Source organism: Pongo pygmaeus, chromosome 12, assembly GCF_028885625.2.
Source record: "Pongo pygmaeus isolate AG05252 chromosome 12, NHGRI_mPonPyg2-v2.0_pri, whole genome shotgun sequence".
NCBI classification, from domain to species: Eukaryota; Metazoa; Chordata; class Mammalia; order Primates; family Hominidae; genus Pongo; species Pongo pygmaeus.
This window is the reverse complement of record NC_072385.2, coordinates 26,871,217-26,887,243: the sequence shown is the minus strand read 5'-3', so window position 1 is coordinate 26,887,243 and position 16,027 is coordinate 26,871,217. Positions and strand designations below refer to the sequence as shown.

Below are 16,027 nucleotides of genomic sequence, written 5' to 3'. Positions count from 1 at the left end.
GAACAACAGCATGAAATAAAATAAAGAAATTCCATTCTTTACTCATATCTCCTGTAGGAACTACTGTGTCCTCTTTTCTCTTGGGCCCGGTTTTCTCCCTGCCGATGGTCCCTGTAAAACCTATTTGCCTGTATCCACCGTCCTGTATCTCCACCTACATACTTTCACCCTTTTTTCTCTTTTCTCTTTCTTTCTTTCTGACAGACTCTTGCTCTTTTGCCCAGGCCAGAGTGCAGTGGCGCTATCTCGGCTCACTGCAACCTCCATCTCCCAGGGTCACGCCATTCCCCTGACTCAGCCTCCCGAGTAGCTGGGACTACAGACGCCCACCACCGTGCCCAGCTAATTTTTTTTTTGTATTTTTAGTAGAGACGGGGTTTCACCGTGTTAGCCAGGATGGTCTCGATTTCCTGACCTCGTGATCCGCCCGCCTCGGCCTCCCAAAGTGCTGGGATTACAGGCGTGAGCCACCGTGCCCAGCCTCTTTCTTTTTTTTTTTTTTGAAGGCACCTCATCTCGATCTGTTGACCAGACTGGAGTGCTGTGGTACGATCTCGGCTCACTGCAACCTCCGCCTCCCAGGTTCAAGCGATTCTCCTGCCTCAGCCTCCCAAGTAGCTGGGATTACAGGCGCCTGCCACCATGCCTGGCTAATTTTTATATTTTTAATAGAGATAGGGTTTCACCGTGTTGGCCAGGCTGGTCTTGAACTCCTGACTTCCAGTGATCTGCCCGCCTCAGCCTCCCAAAGTGCTGGGATTACAGGCGTGAGCCACCGTGCCCTGCCCTTTCACCCTTTTTTCTTTTACTTCTTTCCTTTTAGCTGCCAGATCTTTCAAATCTAAATATACCTAACATCTCTCATTTTCTCTCACAAATTCTTTCACCCCTTTCTTTCCCTTCCTTCTTGGGATTCTTTTCTCTTACCTAAAAAAAAAAATGGAGATAATAAAACTTGCTTCATTTACCTCTGGAATTGCTGTGAGGAGCAGACATCATCGTACATATGAAAAGGCTTTGTCGGCTGGGCGCGGTGGCTCACGCCTATAATCCTAGCACTTTGGGAGGCCGAGGCAGGTGGATCCCCTGAGGTCAGGAGTTCAAGACCAGCCTGACCAATATGGTGAAACCCCGTCTCTACTAAAATGACAAAAATTAGCCGGGTGTGGTGGCATGCGCCTGTAGTCCCAGCTACTTCGGAGGGTGAGGCAGGAGAATCGCTTGAACCTGGGAGGCAGAGGTTGCAGTGAGCCAAGATCACACCACTGCACTCTAACCTGGGTGACAGAGTGACAGTCCGTCTCAAAAAAAAAAAATGCTTTGTCAATTGTAAAACTCATGCAAACGAAACTAATATGATCAAGCAGTTATTACTAAAAGTTGTACTAAGGGCTATACACATATTATCTTTTTAAACCCCCGCATCAATCTGAGGAAGCAGGGACTTTCTCTTTAAACCTTAGTTTATGGCACAGCTCCAGGTCATGGAAGAAGGTCCAGAAGCACTAGTCCTCTGTTTTTTCCATAGCCATTCCCTGGCAAAAGTGGGAGGCAGATAAGTCATAATCAAATGATAGCAATAAGTTTTGAGAGAGCTGGACAACGTCTACTTCAGTTTCTGTTACACAGGGCATCTTTTATGTAGTGGGGTGCCATACACCTCTTTTTTCACTGAATGCATGTTGCCTCTGGGGGCTTCTCTCTCCCATGTGGACCCAGGGAGGCTCTCACCTCTGAAGTCGATGGACATGCAGGGCCTGGGTAGGGGGGCTAGTGGTGGGTCAATCTTGGCCGACTGCACAACAAGCCGCAGCATCTCGGAGACCTACTTTCTTCCCTCCTTCCCTCCGCAGCGCCACAGCTTCCTTTTGGGAGCTCCTCAGTCCAAGACTCTTCCCAGCGATCCTGGGGTGAGTGGAGCCCCACTTCCTGTCTGTTGCTTAGCAACAGACAGGATGTCACAAAGGTGGGCGGTTCTTGGTTCTGGAGAGGAATTAATGGGAAAGAGGGGGGGAGGAGGAACAGGGTATAGGTGACTGGGCCTGTAGAAACAAAACCACCTGGCTGCTTTCACCCCCTCTTTTCTCTTTTCTCCTATTATGCTTTTTTTTTTCTTTTTTTTTTGAGATGGAGTCTTGCTCTTATTGCCCAGCTGGAGTGCAATGGTGCGATCTCAGATCACCACAACCTCCACCTCCTGGGTTCAAACGATTCTCCTGCTTCAGCCTCCCGACTAGCTGAGATTACAGGCATGCGCCACCACACCCGGCTAATTTTGTATTTTTAGTAGAGATGGGGTTTCTCCATGTTGGTCAGGCTGGTCTCGAACTCCCAACCTCAGGTGATCTGCCCGTCTCGGCCTCCCGAAGTGTTGAGATTACAGGCGTGAGCCACCAAGTCTGGCCTTTTTAAATTTTTTTTTTTGCCCACCCCACACCTGCCCTCCTTGCTGTCCTTTTGATTGAAAGGTCAGACATAAGGTTGATGTTTTCTCCTTGTATAAGCAAATTGTCTGAAGTGAATCATTGCCAAAGTCACACAATTTAGATGAGAAAATAAGAAAACAGTGAAGCGACCTGAGAAAAGGAATAGGAAAATCAAGGACTATTTCTGTGAGGTCTCAGGGAAAGTTCTTCCTAACATGGAAACCTCCTTTTTACTAAGAAAAACCTAAGTTTAGATACGAGACCCTCTTTGACAAAAGGAAATTAGCTTTTGAATTAATGAGCTCATATGGAAGGTCAAAGAAGCCAATGCAGTTTTGAAGTGGCTGTCTTTATGGCTGTCAGAGCCTCCGTGCATTAAGATGGAGCTGGGGCATTTATTCTTATTGTCCACAGCAAGGCTTTTTAGGCTTTAGGGTTGAACATCATATAAATTACATCTTATCCAATAGTTAGAATGAAAACTAATGAATATTTAAAAGCTGGGATCGGTGGCTCATGCCTGTAATCCCAGCACTTTGGGAGGCCAAGGTGGACGGATCACTTGAGGCCAGAAGTTCAAGAACAGCCTGGCCTACATAGCAAAACCCCGTCTCTACTAAAAATACAAAAATTAGCTGGGCGTGGTAGCACGTGCCAGCAATCCCAGTTACTTGGGAGGCTGAGGCAGGAGAATCACTTGAACCTGGGAGGTGGAGGTTACAGTGAGCTGAGATTGCACCACTGCACTCCAGCCTGGGCGACACAGCGAGACTCTGTCTCAAAAAAAAAAAAAAAGGCCGGGCGTGGTGGCTTACGCCTGTAGCCTGTAATCCCGGATCTTTGGGAGGTCAAGGCAGCTGGATCATGAGATCAGGAGATCAAGACCATCTTGGCCAACATGGTGAAACCCCATCCCTACTAAAATACACAAAATTAGCCGGGCATGGTATTGCGCGCCTGTAGTCCCAGCTACTCCAGAGGCTGAGGCAGGGGAATCACTTGAACCTGGGAGGCGGAGGTTGCAATGAGCTGAGATCACGCCACTGCACACAAGCCTGGCCACAGAGCAAGACTGTCTCAAAAAAAAAAGAATATTTAAGAACTATCTATTAGTTAATGAAACAACTACTTAGCAGTAAGTGTACCACGCAGTCTAAGAGATGAATGGGTTCAAAGACTGAAATGCTGGGTCAGTGATCAGGGTGCTGATTGCTTTCTAGTGCAGCAGATTAAAAAAAAAAAAGTGCTTCTTGGAAGTTTTTCTTGAAATCTAAACACAACACAGTGCTTTTCGCTTTGTGAATGGCTTTTCAAAGTAAGCATGACACAAAAGACCCTGTAAGTGAAAAGCTGACAGATTTGACTGTATTAAATAAAAAATTCCTATGTAGAAATTATGCCTTAAAGCTAGAAGACAAATATCAAAGCAGGGAAAACATTTTCAATATACTTAATGTCCAAAAGGTTATTTAATAAATGTTTATACAGCAAGCTCTTACTTAATAAGAAAAGGATGACTATCCCAAAGGAAAACAAAGGCAAAGCTCCTATCAGATAATTGCCCAAAATGACAAAAAAAAGATTTTTTTTTAAACCCTCAGTCTTGTTAATAATCAAAGAAATACAATGAGATACAATTTATGACTTTGCCAAATTGGTTTCAAAAGCCAAAAAAGATGTAAAAAAAAAATCAAACTCACTGGGCACGGTGGCTCACGCCTGTAATCCCAGCACTTTGGGAGGCTGAGGCGGGCGGATCACGAGGTCAGGAAATCGAGACCATCCTGGCTAACACGGTGAAACCCCGTCTCTACTAAAAATACAAAAAATTATCCGGGCATGGTGGCACACGCCTGTGGTCTCAGCTACTCGGGAGGCTGAGGCAGGAGAATCGCTTGAATCCGGGAGGCGGAGGTTGCAGTGAGCCGAGATCACGCCACTGCGCTCCAGTCTGGGCGACAGAGAAAGACTCTGTCTCAAAAAAACAAAAACAAAACAAAACAAAACAAAACTCACTAATAAGCAAAAAAAATGGGATAAGATAAGATACCATTTATCACCTCTTAAATTGGCAAAGAATGAAACAAAATGATAAACGCGGTGTGCTGAGGAAAGGAAGGGGCAGAGAAAAGATACAAATCTGTTTATAGTGGGAATGGGAATATAAGTAGAGAAATAGCAGAACCCTGGCCCCAAACAAGCGCCCAGGAGACAAAGTTAAGGGTAGGGAGAGGTGGGGCAGGGGCTGCTCTATTTGTGATAATTTCTATGGCATTAAGCTCCATATTTCCAAACAGCACTTTTAAATAGCATTCCTTGATTTTTTTCAAATCTGTGAGGCATTTTCCCAGTTTTATTGTTTTCCCTGGGGCTCTCCCTCCTGGTCTTCCCTTCTCCCCCAGCCGAGACTAGTGGTCCCCAGTCCTGCAGCACAGCTATTGTCCTGGGATACTCTTTGCCATCACCTCCAGAATTCCTCGTCTGCTTCTTGTGCTAGACCCTGCTTCCCCGATCCTATGCCTTCCGTCTTCCCAGTTTACCCTCTCATCTTTGTGGAACACAGCTTTGAGTAGCTTTCTGAATGTTTCGAGTGTTTGCATGTCTGTAGCTATCTTTTGTTTTTGAGACAGAGTCTTGCTCTGTCACCCAGGCTGGAGTGCAATGACGCGATTTTGGCTCACCGCAACCTCTGCCTCCTGGGTTTAAGAGATTCTCCCACCTCAGCCTCCCGAGTAGCTGGGATTACAGGCATGCACCACCACACCCAGCTAATTTTTGTATTTTCAGTAGAGACAGGGTTTCGTTATGTTGGCCAGGCTGGTTTTGTACTCCTGAACTCGTGATCCACCCTCCTCAGCCTCCCAAAGTGCTGGGATTACAGGCGTGAGCCACCGCACCTGGCCATTTTTTTTTTTTTTTTAATAGAAACGAAGTCTCACTGTTTTGTGCAGGCTAGTCTTGAACTCTTGGGCTCAAGCGATCCTCCCACCTCGGCCTCCCAAAGTACTGAGATTATAGGCATGAGCCACAGCTCCCGGGTGAGATTTATCATCTTGAACCATGTCTCTTGCTGTCTTGTCTCATGTCTCTTGATGTCCTGTTGTCAGTCAACCAAATAACCAATTATTGATCAGTCAACATTTGAACAATTACCTATGTTCTGGGCTGTATATTCTCTGGAGGATACAAAGGTTAATGTCCCTGATTTTGAGGATCTACTCTCTCTACACGAAACACATAGGAAAGTTAACCACACAAAGCAATCTAGGGTCAGTAACAAAATTCTTTTTTTTTTTTTTTTGAGACGTAGTCTCACTCCGTCGTCCAGGCTGGAGTGCAGTGGCGCCACCATGGCTCATTGCAGCCTGGACCTCCCAGACTCAAGTGATCCTCCCACCTCAGCCTCCCGGGTAGCCGGGACTACAGGCATACACCACTATCACACACGTCTAATTTCTAAAATTTTTTGTAGATACGGGGGTCTCATCATATTGGCCAGGCTCATCTCAAACTCCTGAGCTCAAGAGATCCTCCCGCCTAGGCCTCCCAAAGCGCTGGGATTACAGGCGTAAGCCACCTAAGTAAATTCTTAATGAGTAAATTCAGGGGCCTGCCCTGGTGGAGGTGGACAGTTGGGTGCCCGACCGCCCAGAGGGCACAAAGGACCAACACGGTGGGGGCGGCGAGAACTGGGGCCGTAGAAGCCAGCCTAGTCCTCCGCCCTCGCTTTCCATACTGAAAATGCGCGAGGGGAAAACTCCAGCCTAGGTGTTGACTTTCTGCTTCGTACATGCTCGCGCGTTCTTGGCGCTCTTCTTCCGGACAGAGGCGCCGGAGCTTCGTCCGTTCCGGGCTTTGCCGCTCACCGCCTCTCCCTTCCCAGGCCATAACCCGCTTCCGCGTTTTACTCGGTGCCCGCAGCGCCGGGGCGTGGAGGCGTTAACGCGCATGCGCTTAGGGATCCGGCCGTGGCCGAGCGCGCGGCCGTAAGACCGCGGGTGAGAGCAGCATTGGCTTGGAGGGGAGTGGCGGGCTGTGGGGATCGCGGCCCTGTTTGGGACGGCCGGGGGTCTCGGCGAGGGTTTCAGGGCTCCCGGGGCATGCGGGGGCCCGGGCTAGGGCTGGCTGCCGGAGCTGGTCGGGCGGGTCGGGCCGGGGGCGGGCGGGGGCCGCGTCTGGGCCTCCATGACGCGGACGCCGAGCCCTGCCCCAGGGAGCGGGAGGCGGGAGGCGGGGGCCAGGCGGCTCCTCCTCGTCGCGAACTCTGGATGACCTTGGCCAAGTCGCTTCAGTTCCCCGATCTGGCGACTTCGTCTGTAAAATGCGAGTCATAGCCCTGTCTCCTAGATGGGCCGTGTGGAGGCTCAGTGGCGGGAACGCCTGCGGGGCAGCCGGGGTCCTGGGCGGTTTGCTGGGGACGCCTCACCGGGAGTGAGGGTGAAAGGGCTTCCACGGGGATCATTTTGTCACAGGCTTTGTGGGGGGGCAGCTCTCATTTTTATGTAAACAACTCTGGAATATTACGAAGTACTTACAGAACTTTTGTTTCGCACAATACGAGAGGCTTGAATAAAATGGAGCCCTAGCTGGGATTCGCTTTTTTGAGGCCCGCTTTGCCCTGCCCTTTAGGGGTGCCCACGCTCTAGCTGCGGACCCGGCTCTCTTCGCATTGTCGTTAGAGGATGGTGTGAAGCAACAGAGACCCTTAGCGTTCAACGAATTCATATTTGTGATTTCCTCTTTGCCAAAACCCTTCCTGCCTACCTAGGAAGTGGTGCTGAACAAGCAAGTTTAGTGTCTGTCCACGCGAGGTCTTTCTGAACCTTGGGGTCGATGAGCTCTCCCGTTAGCTAATTTCAGTTCGCTAGAGGTTGAGTATGGGACAACTCATGGCACCATAGTTTTTTTTTCTTTTTTTTTGGTGTTGGTGTGGGATTCCACGAACCGTCCCCACCAGAGGTCTGCCGTGAAATGGATACTCAATAGGAATGATAGTAGGTTGCAAAAGTAAGCATGTTAGATGGTGTAGATTGGGAGAAATTTAGAATATTGGAATTGACCTAAACTGAAACTTTTCACTGCAGGTGACTAGCATGCAGATACCCATGCTCTGACTTTCTGCCTCTCCACTGACATGGCCCACCGGGGTGGGGAGAGGGACTTCCAGACTTCAGCTCGACGCATGGGCACCTCGCTGCTCTTCCAGCTTTCAGTGCACGAACGGGAGCTGGACCTGGTTTTTCTGGATCATAGCTATGCCAAGCCTTGGAGTGCCCACCCAGATGCCAGTAGTGCCCGCCCCACCCGCATGCTCTTTGTCACTCCCCGGCGGCAGCACGAAAGTACCATGTGAGTTTGGGCTTCTAAGGGCTGCTGCTAACCTCACTGGACAGTGATCAGATGAGAATTTAGAGAGGATTTTCTCAGGATTGACTGGGGGAGATTGTATGAGGCATTTGGATGTTAAATTCAGGCATCCCTTAAGCAGCATAAGGATAGCAGGCTTGAATGTGGATATCTCTATGAGACAGCTAACAAGAGTTAGGAAAGCAAGACGTGCAAATGAAAAGCAGACAACCTATTCCACTTAGATAATAGGACGTGTGGAAAAGGGAAAATCGTAGAGGGTTATTTAACTGGTGAAGAAAAAGACTGAAAAGTTGATTTTAAAAGATTACCACACAGGATACGACTCTTTATCACATTAGTCCAGTGCTCTGGGTTGCTTGACAGTGGCAACAATAGCCTTTTTATAGTAATGCATTTTGCTTTTCTTGGCTTCACACTCCCAAGATGTTGCTTTTTCTCTTCCCTTGTTACAGAGCTGCTATCCATGGGTTAATCTAAACCCTTCTTATGTCTAATGATATTTTCACCCAGCCTATGTTATAGGGTAAGGAAGTTTCATAAATTGACTACCTGATGTGTGATACAGTTACATTTGGTCTAAATAAACCTGTTTGCCAATTCTTTTGCACTTTAAGGCATTCTAATTATGTTTCATGATGTGTTGATATATTCCGTTATGGTGATCAAATCATGTCCTTAATAATTTTGTAAACTTTTGGAGAAGAGTTTTGTCTGTTTGTTTTTAATCTGACCTAATGTTTAATCTTTCCTTAAGCACTGGTTTTAATTTTGTTGGGGGTTAGAGCCCTTGTAGAGTCACCCCCTCCTGGAATTGAGACTTAATGACCTAATGAGTTAGAGATACCACAATGTGTGTGTGTGGTTTTTTTTTTTTGAGATGGAGTCTTGCTCTGTTGCCCAGGCTGGAGTGCAGTGGTGTGATCTCGGCTCACTGCAACCTCCACCTCCTGGGTTCAAGCGATTCTCCTGCCTCAGCCTCCTGAGTAGCTGGGACTACAGGCGTGTGCCACCGTGCCCAGCTAATTTTTGTATTTTTAGTAGAGACAAGGTTTCACCCACCATGTTAGCCAGGCTGGTCTCGAACTCCTGACCTCAGGCAATCCACCCGCCTCGGCCTCCCAAAATGCTGGGATTACAGGCATGAGCCACCGCTCCTGACCCACTGTGTGTTTTAAACATGTGCCGAATAGTGTTTTTTTATTTCATTTCCCAATGACTTTATAATTTTTTGGCTTTTTTGGTTGTACGGGAGATAAAATCTGTAACTTTAGGCAATAATTTAGCATAATCTTGATGCCTCTGGCCTAGGGCATAACTGAAAAGCTCCTTTAAATAGTAGTTGAAGTCTTTTCCTTTTTTGCTGCATATTAGCTTCTTGCTGACATTAAAACTCCTGTGTCCACATCCCATGACATTTTCTTAAAGTGAGATTCTGTGGACTTGGTTCTTTTGGTACTTAAAAAATTGTTTCCTTTTATAATCTCTGTCTCCAAATATAGACCCTGAAAGTGAGAATTTGGCATGCTCTAAGAACTCTTTTAGGCCAGTGTGGCCAGAATATAATAGCAGTAGGGGTATAAGTGGGAGGTAGGGAGAAGTTGGCAGAGGTTACCTCGTGAAGGAATTTGATTCTAAGAGTGGTAAGAAGTCACTGAAGGATCTTAAACTAGAGATTTAATTTATACTTTAAAAAGATCATTTTGAATTTTTTCTTGAGTATATTATAGTGCAGGAGTAGAACTTACGAGACCAGCTGCAGGCTGCCATTGCAGTGGACTGAGATGGGCCAGAAATCGTCATATCTTGTATAGGGCAGGAACAGTACAAATGGAGAAATATAGATGGCTTTGAGATGTATTTCATAGGTATAGTGAATAGGTTAATAGGATCTGGTATGGTGAATTGGAAAGAAGAGCAAGAACCAGGGTTAAAGGGAGAGGTAAAATTAGGATGACAGATTTCTGGCTTGAGCAGTTGGGTGGTGCCATGAGTTAGGGAAAACTGGAGGAGGATAGGTTTGTGACGGTGAAATCAAGAGTTCTCTTTTAGGTACACGTATCCAAGTACCTAGCTCAATGTCTGGCCTAGAGAAGATTATCAGCTCTTTTGCCCACCACCAAATCTAGCTGCACATGATTTCATTTCATTTCATAATGATGTAATTATTTCAGTCATTGGAAATGGATGCAGTAAGGTCACTGAGGTCAAAAAGTTAACATAAAGTTTGGCAGGTAGCCACTAGACCAGTTTGTTTGACATAGTATTTGGGGTGACAAAGTTGGTGCAATGTATCATAAAGTGGGGAAGGACCCTTGGGGCACTAGGCTTTCTTTTTTACTTTCTTTCTTTCTTTTTTTTTTTTTTTTTGAGACGGAGTCTCTGTTGCCCAGGCTGGAGCGCAGTGGCACAATCTTGGCTCACTGCAACCTCTGCCTCCTGGGTTCAAGCAATTCTCCTGCCTCAGCCTCCCAAGTAGCTGGGATTATAGGCACCAACCACCATGCCTGGCTAATTTTTGTATTTTTAGTAGAGACGGAGTTTCACCATGTTGGTCAGGCTTGTCTTGAACTCATAACTTTAAGCAATCCACCTGCCTCGGCCTCCCAAAGTGCTGGGATTACAGGCATGAGCCACTATGCCCGGCTGGATCTCATTTTAAAATATGGAAGACCTTTAGATGTTCATTTATATTTGTTTCTGTTCTAGGCTCTGTACAAAATGAGCTAAATAGCTAAGGTATGTGCATTCCAGGTCATCTGTCTTAGATAATCATACAGAAAGGAAATCATAGACTTTACAGTATATATTAAATAACTACCAGTTGACTTGCTAATGAAAGGGAAAGTTTGTATGAATTTAAAACTCTAGACCAGCACTATTTAACAGAACTCTCTGTAATAACAGGAATGTTCTGTACCTGGGATGTTCAGTGTGGTAACTGTCGCCACGTGTATCTGTTGAACACTTGAAATGTGGCTAACGTCACTGCGGAACTGAATTTTTTATTTTTTTATTTTTTTGAGATGGAGTCTTGCTCTGTCACCCAGGCTGGAGTGCAGTGGTGCAATCTCAGCTCATTGTAACCTCTGCCTCCTGGATTCAAGCAATTCTTCTGCTGCAGTCTCCCAAGTAGCTGGGACTATAGGTGCATGCTGCCACACCCAGCTAATTTTTTGTGTTTAGTAGAGACGGGGTTTCACCATGTTGCCCAGGCTGGTCGCAAACTCCTGAGCTCAGGCAATCTGCATGCCTCTGCCTCCCAGAGTGCTGGGATTACAGGCATGAGCCACCATGTCCGGCCCTTTTTTTTTTTTTTTTGAGACAGAGTCTCTCTCTGTTGCCCAGGCTGGGGTGCAGTGATGCGATCTCGGCTCACTGCAACCTCCGTCTCCCGGGTTCACGCCATTCTCCTGCCTCAGCCTCCCAAGTAGCTGGGACTACAGGCACGTGCCACCACACCCTAATTTTTGTTTTTTTTTAAGTAGAAATGGGGTTTTACCATGTTGGCCAAGCTGGTCTCGAACTCCTGACCTCAGGTGATGCACTCACCTTGGCCTCCCAAAATGTTGGGATTACAGGCATGAGCCTCTACGCCCAGCCTGAATATTTAATTCTATTTAAAAAAATTTTTTTTTTTTTTTTTTTTTTTTGGGCCGAGGTCTCTGTCACCCAGACTGGAGTGCAGTGGTGCGATCTTGGCTCACTGCAACCTCCGCCTCCCAGGCTCAGTTGATCTCCCACCTCAGCCTCCCACGTAGCTGGGACCACAAGCTAATTTCTGTACTGTCAGTAGAGACGGGGTTTCACCATGTTGCCCACGCTGTTGAACTTGTGGGCTCAAGCGTTCTGCCCACGTTGGCCTCCCAAAGTGCTGGGATTACAAGCCTAAGCCCTTGTGCCCAGTAATTTTTTTTTTTTTTTTTTTTTTTTAAGATGGAGTCTCGCTCTGTCGCCCAGTCTGGAGTGCAGTGGCACAATCTTGGCTCACTGCAAGCTCCGCCTCCTGGGTTCACACTGTTCTCCTGCCTCGGTGTCCTGAGTAGCTGGGACTACAGGTGCCCGCCACCATGCCTGGCTAAATTTTTGTATTTTTAGTAGAGACGGGGTTTCACCGTGTTAGCCAGGATGGTCTCGATCTGACCTCGTGATCCACCCGCCTCAGTTTAAGTAGTCATGTCTGGCTTATAACTACTGTATTGGACAGTATCTAAGCAATCAACTTGTTAGCCACTTTTCTCCATTTGTACTGTTCTTGTCCCTAAACAAGCTATCATGATTTCTGGCCCATCTTGTCAACTGCAGTGGCTGCCTAGCTGGTCTTCTAAATTCCACTCCTGAGCTATAGCCTACTAAACAAAAATTGAAAGTGATCTTTTAAAAATATTAGCTTGAGCCAAATCAACTTGCTTATGGAATATATTGTCCTTTTTTTTGAGACTGGGTCTTGCTCTGTCACCCAGACTGGAGTGCAGTGGCATGACTGTAGCCTCAACCTCCTGGGCTCAAGCAAGCCATCCTCCCACTTCAGTTTCTTGAGTAGCTGGGACTGCAGGCACACACCACCATGCCTGGCTAATTTTTGTGTTTGTTGTAGAGATGGGGTTTTGCCATGTTGCCAAACTGGTCTTGAACTCCTGGGCTTAAACAATCCTCCTTCAGCTTCCCAAAGTGCTGGGATTACAAGTATGAATCACTGTGCCTGGCTATATTTGTCATTTATTTATTTATTTTTTGAGACCAGCTCACTCCTGGGCTTAAGTGATCCTCCTGCTTCAGCCTCCCAAGTGCTGGGATTACAGGTGTGAATCACTGTGCCTGGCCGTATTTGTCATTTATTTATTTATTTTTGAGACCAGGTCTTGCTCTGTCACCCAGACTGGAGTGCAGTGATGCAATCATGGTTCACTGCAGCCTTGACTTCCCAGGTTCCAGCAGTCCTCCCACCTTAGCCTCCTTAGTAGCTGGGATCACAGGCATGTGCCACATGCCCAGCTAATTTTTGTATTTTTGGTAGAGACAGGGTTTCCTCATGTTGCCCAGGCTGGTCTTGAACTCCTGAGTTCAAGCAATCCACCTGCCTCGGCTTCCCAAAGTGGTGGTATTATAGGCGTGAGCCACTGCACCTGGCCCATATTTATCTTTAAAAAAAAAAAAAATAGATGTTTATCATTTTTTATATAGACTCATTGAAAAAATGACTTTGTGTTCTTCCAGTACATACCATCATGTCTGCGAGGGCAGAGATCTAGACAAGTGTGGGAAAGATGACTTTGGATCAAAATTTTCTTGTGAATATAATGTGCTTATGCGTAATTTAAAGCTGACTGTATTAAAGATACATTTTTTGTCAACCAGATGATTGTTAAATACCTGTGAAGTATGTGTGGCCCGGTCCTATTTCCTCACCTGTTTACAGTGAATCAGACGTCCCAATAGATGTGGAGACGGTCACATCAACGCCTGTGCCACTCTATGACAATCAGAAGGCACGCAGTGTGATGAATGAGTGTGAACGGCATGTCATCTTTGCCAGGACTGATGCAGATGCCCCTCCTCCACCAGAGGACTGGGAGGAGCATGTCAACAGGTAGGCTGCTCATCAGGAGGCTTGTCACTGCCGTGTAATTATTTTGTATCATCTTCATTGAAATAACACTTATTAGGACCTTATTTCATTTGTAGCAACACAAGTCAGAGTGTTCTCCAAAGTCTCACATTTTAACTGTCAGTTCACCATGCTGTGTGTGAGCTCCTTGAGAGCAGGGCTTACATCTCAGCCATCTTTGCATACTTCACACTAGGACATTGTCTGGCACACAGTAGGCATATAATGTTTGTTGGATAAATAAGTGAGTTAAATTTGATAGATATGACTAGCTCTGTAGTAGCTTCTGTTGTATAAGTTATGATATAGGGGTTACCCAAACTACAAAAAAATGAACTGTACATTTGTAAGATACTGTGTTTAAATGGTTTATAACTAGGATGATGGAAGTTGTGAAGTCACATGAAAAGCTAACAGATGTTTGAGTGGCTTTTAAAAATAGATTTGCAGGCTATGGAGGGCACACTGAAGCCTATTTTCGATTATACTGGCTAGTTTTGTTCCCAAGCTTTCTGCCACCCCCAGGGGACTCAGCACTCCTCTCCTGGTTATTTGTCCCTGTTCATTTGGTAAACATTTACCTAATCACATAACATCTTTTTGGGGATATTATTTACATACCGTACAATTCAGCTATTTAATGTGTACAGTCATTGGTTTTTAGTATAGTCAGAGTTGTATATTCATCACCACTATCAATTTGATAAACATTTTCATCATCCCAAAAAGAAACCTCATACCCATAAATAGTTACTCCCCATTTCCTCCCAGCTTCTCTGGTCCCTAGGAAGCACTAATTGACCTTTGTCTCTATAGATTTGCCTATTCTGGACATGTCATATAAACGGAATCATGCAATATGTGGTCTTTTCCTACTGGCTTCTTTTACCCAGCATGATGTTTTCAAGGTTTATCCATGTGGTTGCGTGTATCAGCACTTCATTCTTTTTATTGCCAAATGATATTACATTGTATGGATAGCCCACATTTTATTTATTCATTAATCAGTTGATGGATATTTAGGTTGTTTTCATTTTTTGGCAATTGTGAATAATGCTATTACGAACATTTGCATACAAGTTTTTGTGTGGATCTAAGTTTTTAATTCTCTTAGTTATATACCTGGGAGTGGACTTGTTGGGTCATATGATAGCTCTGTATTTAACCTTTGAGGAATTGCCAGACTGTTTTCCAAAGTGGCTGTACCATTTTACATTCCTACCAGCAGTGTATGAGAGTTCTAGTTTCTCCACATCCTTGCCAGCACTTACTCATTTTCTTCTTTTTTAAAAAAATTATAACCATTCTACTGTGTGTAAAGTGGCATCTCATTGTGGTTTCAACTTATATTTTGTTGATGGCTTTTTGTCTGTGTATCCATGTATCTACTATATATAAGGAAATGTTACTTCTTATATCAGAAGTTGGTAGGTGGTAACTTTCCATAATTTTGGAGAACCCTTATTTTATAATGGAGAGAAAGAGGGGTAGAAGGTTTGAGGTGATTGACATGACTTCTGAAGCTGGTTGGAAGTTGGGAATGAGATTGAACAGGTTTGCTTGTGTGATCAAAACAGTAGGTGTTGAGGGAGGAGCAGTTCTGCACCTTGGTTGAAAAAGCTTGTGAAGAAGTTGGTTGGGGTCTTGCATTGGAATTGATTTAGTGCCTTAAGAAGCTCTTTTCTCACACCTGTAATCTCAGTACTTTGGGAGGTTGAGGCGGGTGGATCACCTGAGGTCGGGAGTTCAAGACCAGCCTGACCAACATGGAGAAACTCTGTCTCTGCTAAAAATACAAAATTAGCTGGGTGTGGTGGTGCATGCCTGTAATCCCAGCTACTCGGGAGGCTGAGGCAGGAGAATCGCTTGAACCTGGGAGGTGGAGGTTGTGGTGAGCCGAGATCGTGCCATTGCACTCCAGCCTGGGCAACAAGAGTGAAACACCGTCTCAAAAAAAAAAAAAAGCTCTTTTGAGCTTCAGATAAAGAAGAAAACTGCTACGAATGAAGATCAACTACTGGAATACTGCTAGAGTCAGTATATTCAGCAAAAGGATTTATCACTATTTTTACAGTTAATAATAAAAAATAACAACGATGGTAATAACAAAAAGGAGCTACCATTTGTTGATTGCTTTCTAGGTGCCACACATTGTATCAAGCTCTTCAAATGCATTGTCTCTTAATCCTCCCAATGACTCTTGGAGGTATATTCCCCCTTCATCTCTGCTTAACAGGATGAAGAAACTGAGCTCAGGGTGTTTAAGAAACCTTAATTAGGAAGTGATGGAGAAGGAGTTTGTTCAAACCAAGCAGTCTGACTCCAGAACCCAGTGTTCTCAACTACCATACCCTCTGCCTTAATTAAGGGCAGTAAGAAGAGATTAAGACCAGTTAGTGGTGGCTGAACAAGGTGGCCTCGTATGGTTATGTATCCCTTTGTGGTATTTTCCACTACCTTGTCCTTTGCAATTTCAGAAAGTACATAGGAGAACTGTGTGAATTTTTTTTTTTTTTTTTTTGGTCAATTCATCCATGGTTATGATTAAGAGGTTTTTGTGGGCAATTCATGCTTATCAAAGTCATTAGAGACTTAATAATACTATAAATACCAGTTTGTTTCTTTT

General features: G+C 45.3%; 2 protein-coding genes across 17 annotated transcripts in view; one reads left to right on the top strand and one right to left on the bottom strand.

The window, feature by feature from the left end:
- FER1L5 (fer-1 like family member 5) overlaps positions 1–6,336 on the bottom strand; it is a 66,418-nt gene extending 60,082 nt beyond the window's left edge. The window contains exons 1-2 of one of the 3 annotated variants that reach the window (XM_054475897.2): positions 6,217–6,336; positions 1,732–1,983 (exon numbers count right to left, since the gene is read on the bottom strand). In XM_054475897.2, the coding sequence (XP_054331872.1) occupies positions 1,732–1,816 (85 nt within the window). In that variant the 5' untranslated portion in view covers positions 1,817–1,983; positions 6,217–6,336. Of the gene's footprint in view, positions 1–1,731; positions 1,984–6,216 lie in introns of those variants that run through there. The other 2 variants (XM_063649080.1, XM_063649081.1) reach the window with 2 other exon arrangements.
- Positions 6,333–16,027, top strand: part of KANSL3 (KAT8 regulatory NSL complex subunit 3) — a 77,005-nt gene continuing 67,310 nt past the window's right edge. For 8 of the 14 annotated variants that reach the window (XM_054475868.2, XM_054475874.2, XM_054475875.2 and 5 more), the window contains exons 1-3: positions 6,333–6,424; positions 7,511–7,775; positions 13,213–13,383. In XM_054475868.2, the coding sequence (XP_054331843.1) occupies positions 7,561–7,775; positions 13,213–13,383 (386 nt within the window). In that variant the 5' untranslated portion in view covers positions 6,333–6,424; positions 7,511–7,560. The other 6 variants (XM_063649115.1, XM_063649119.1, XM_063649116.1 and 3 more) reach the window with 6 other exon arrangements.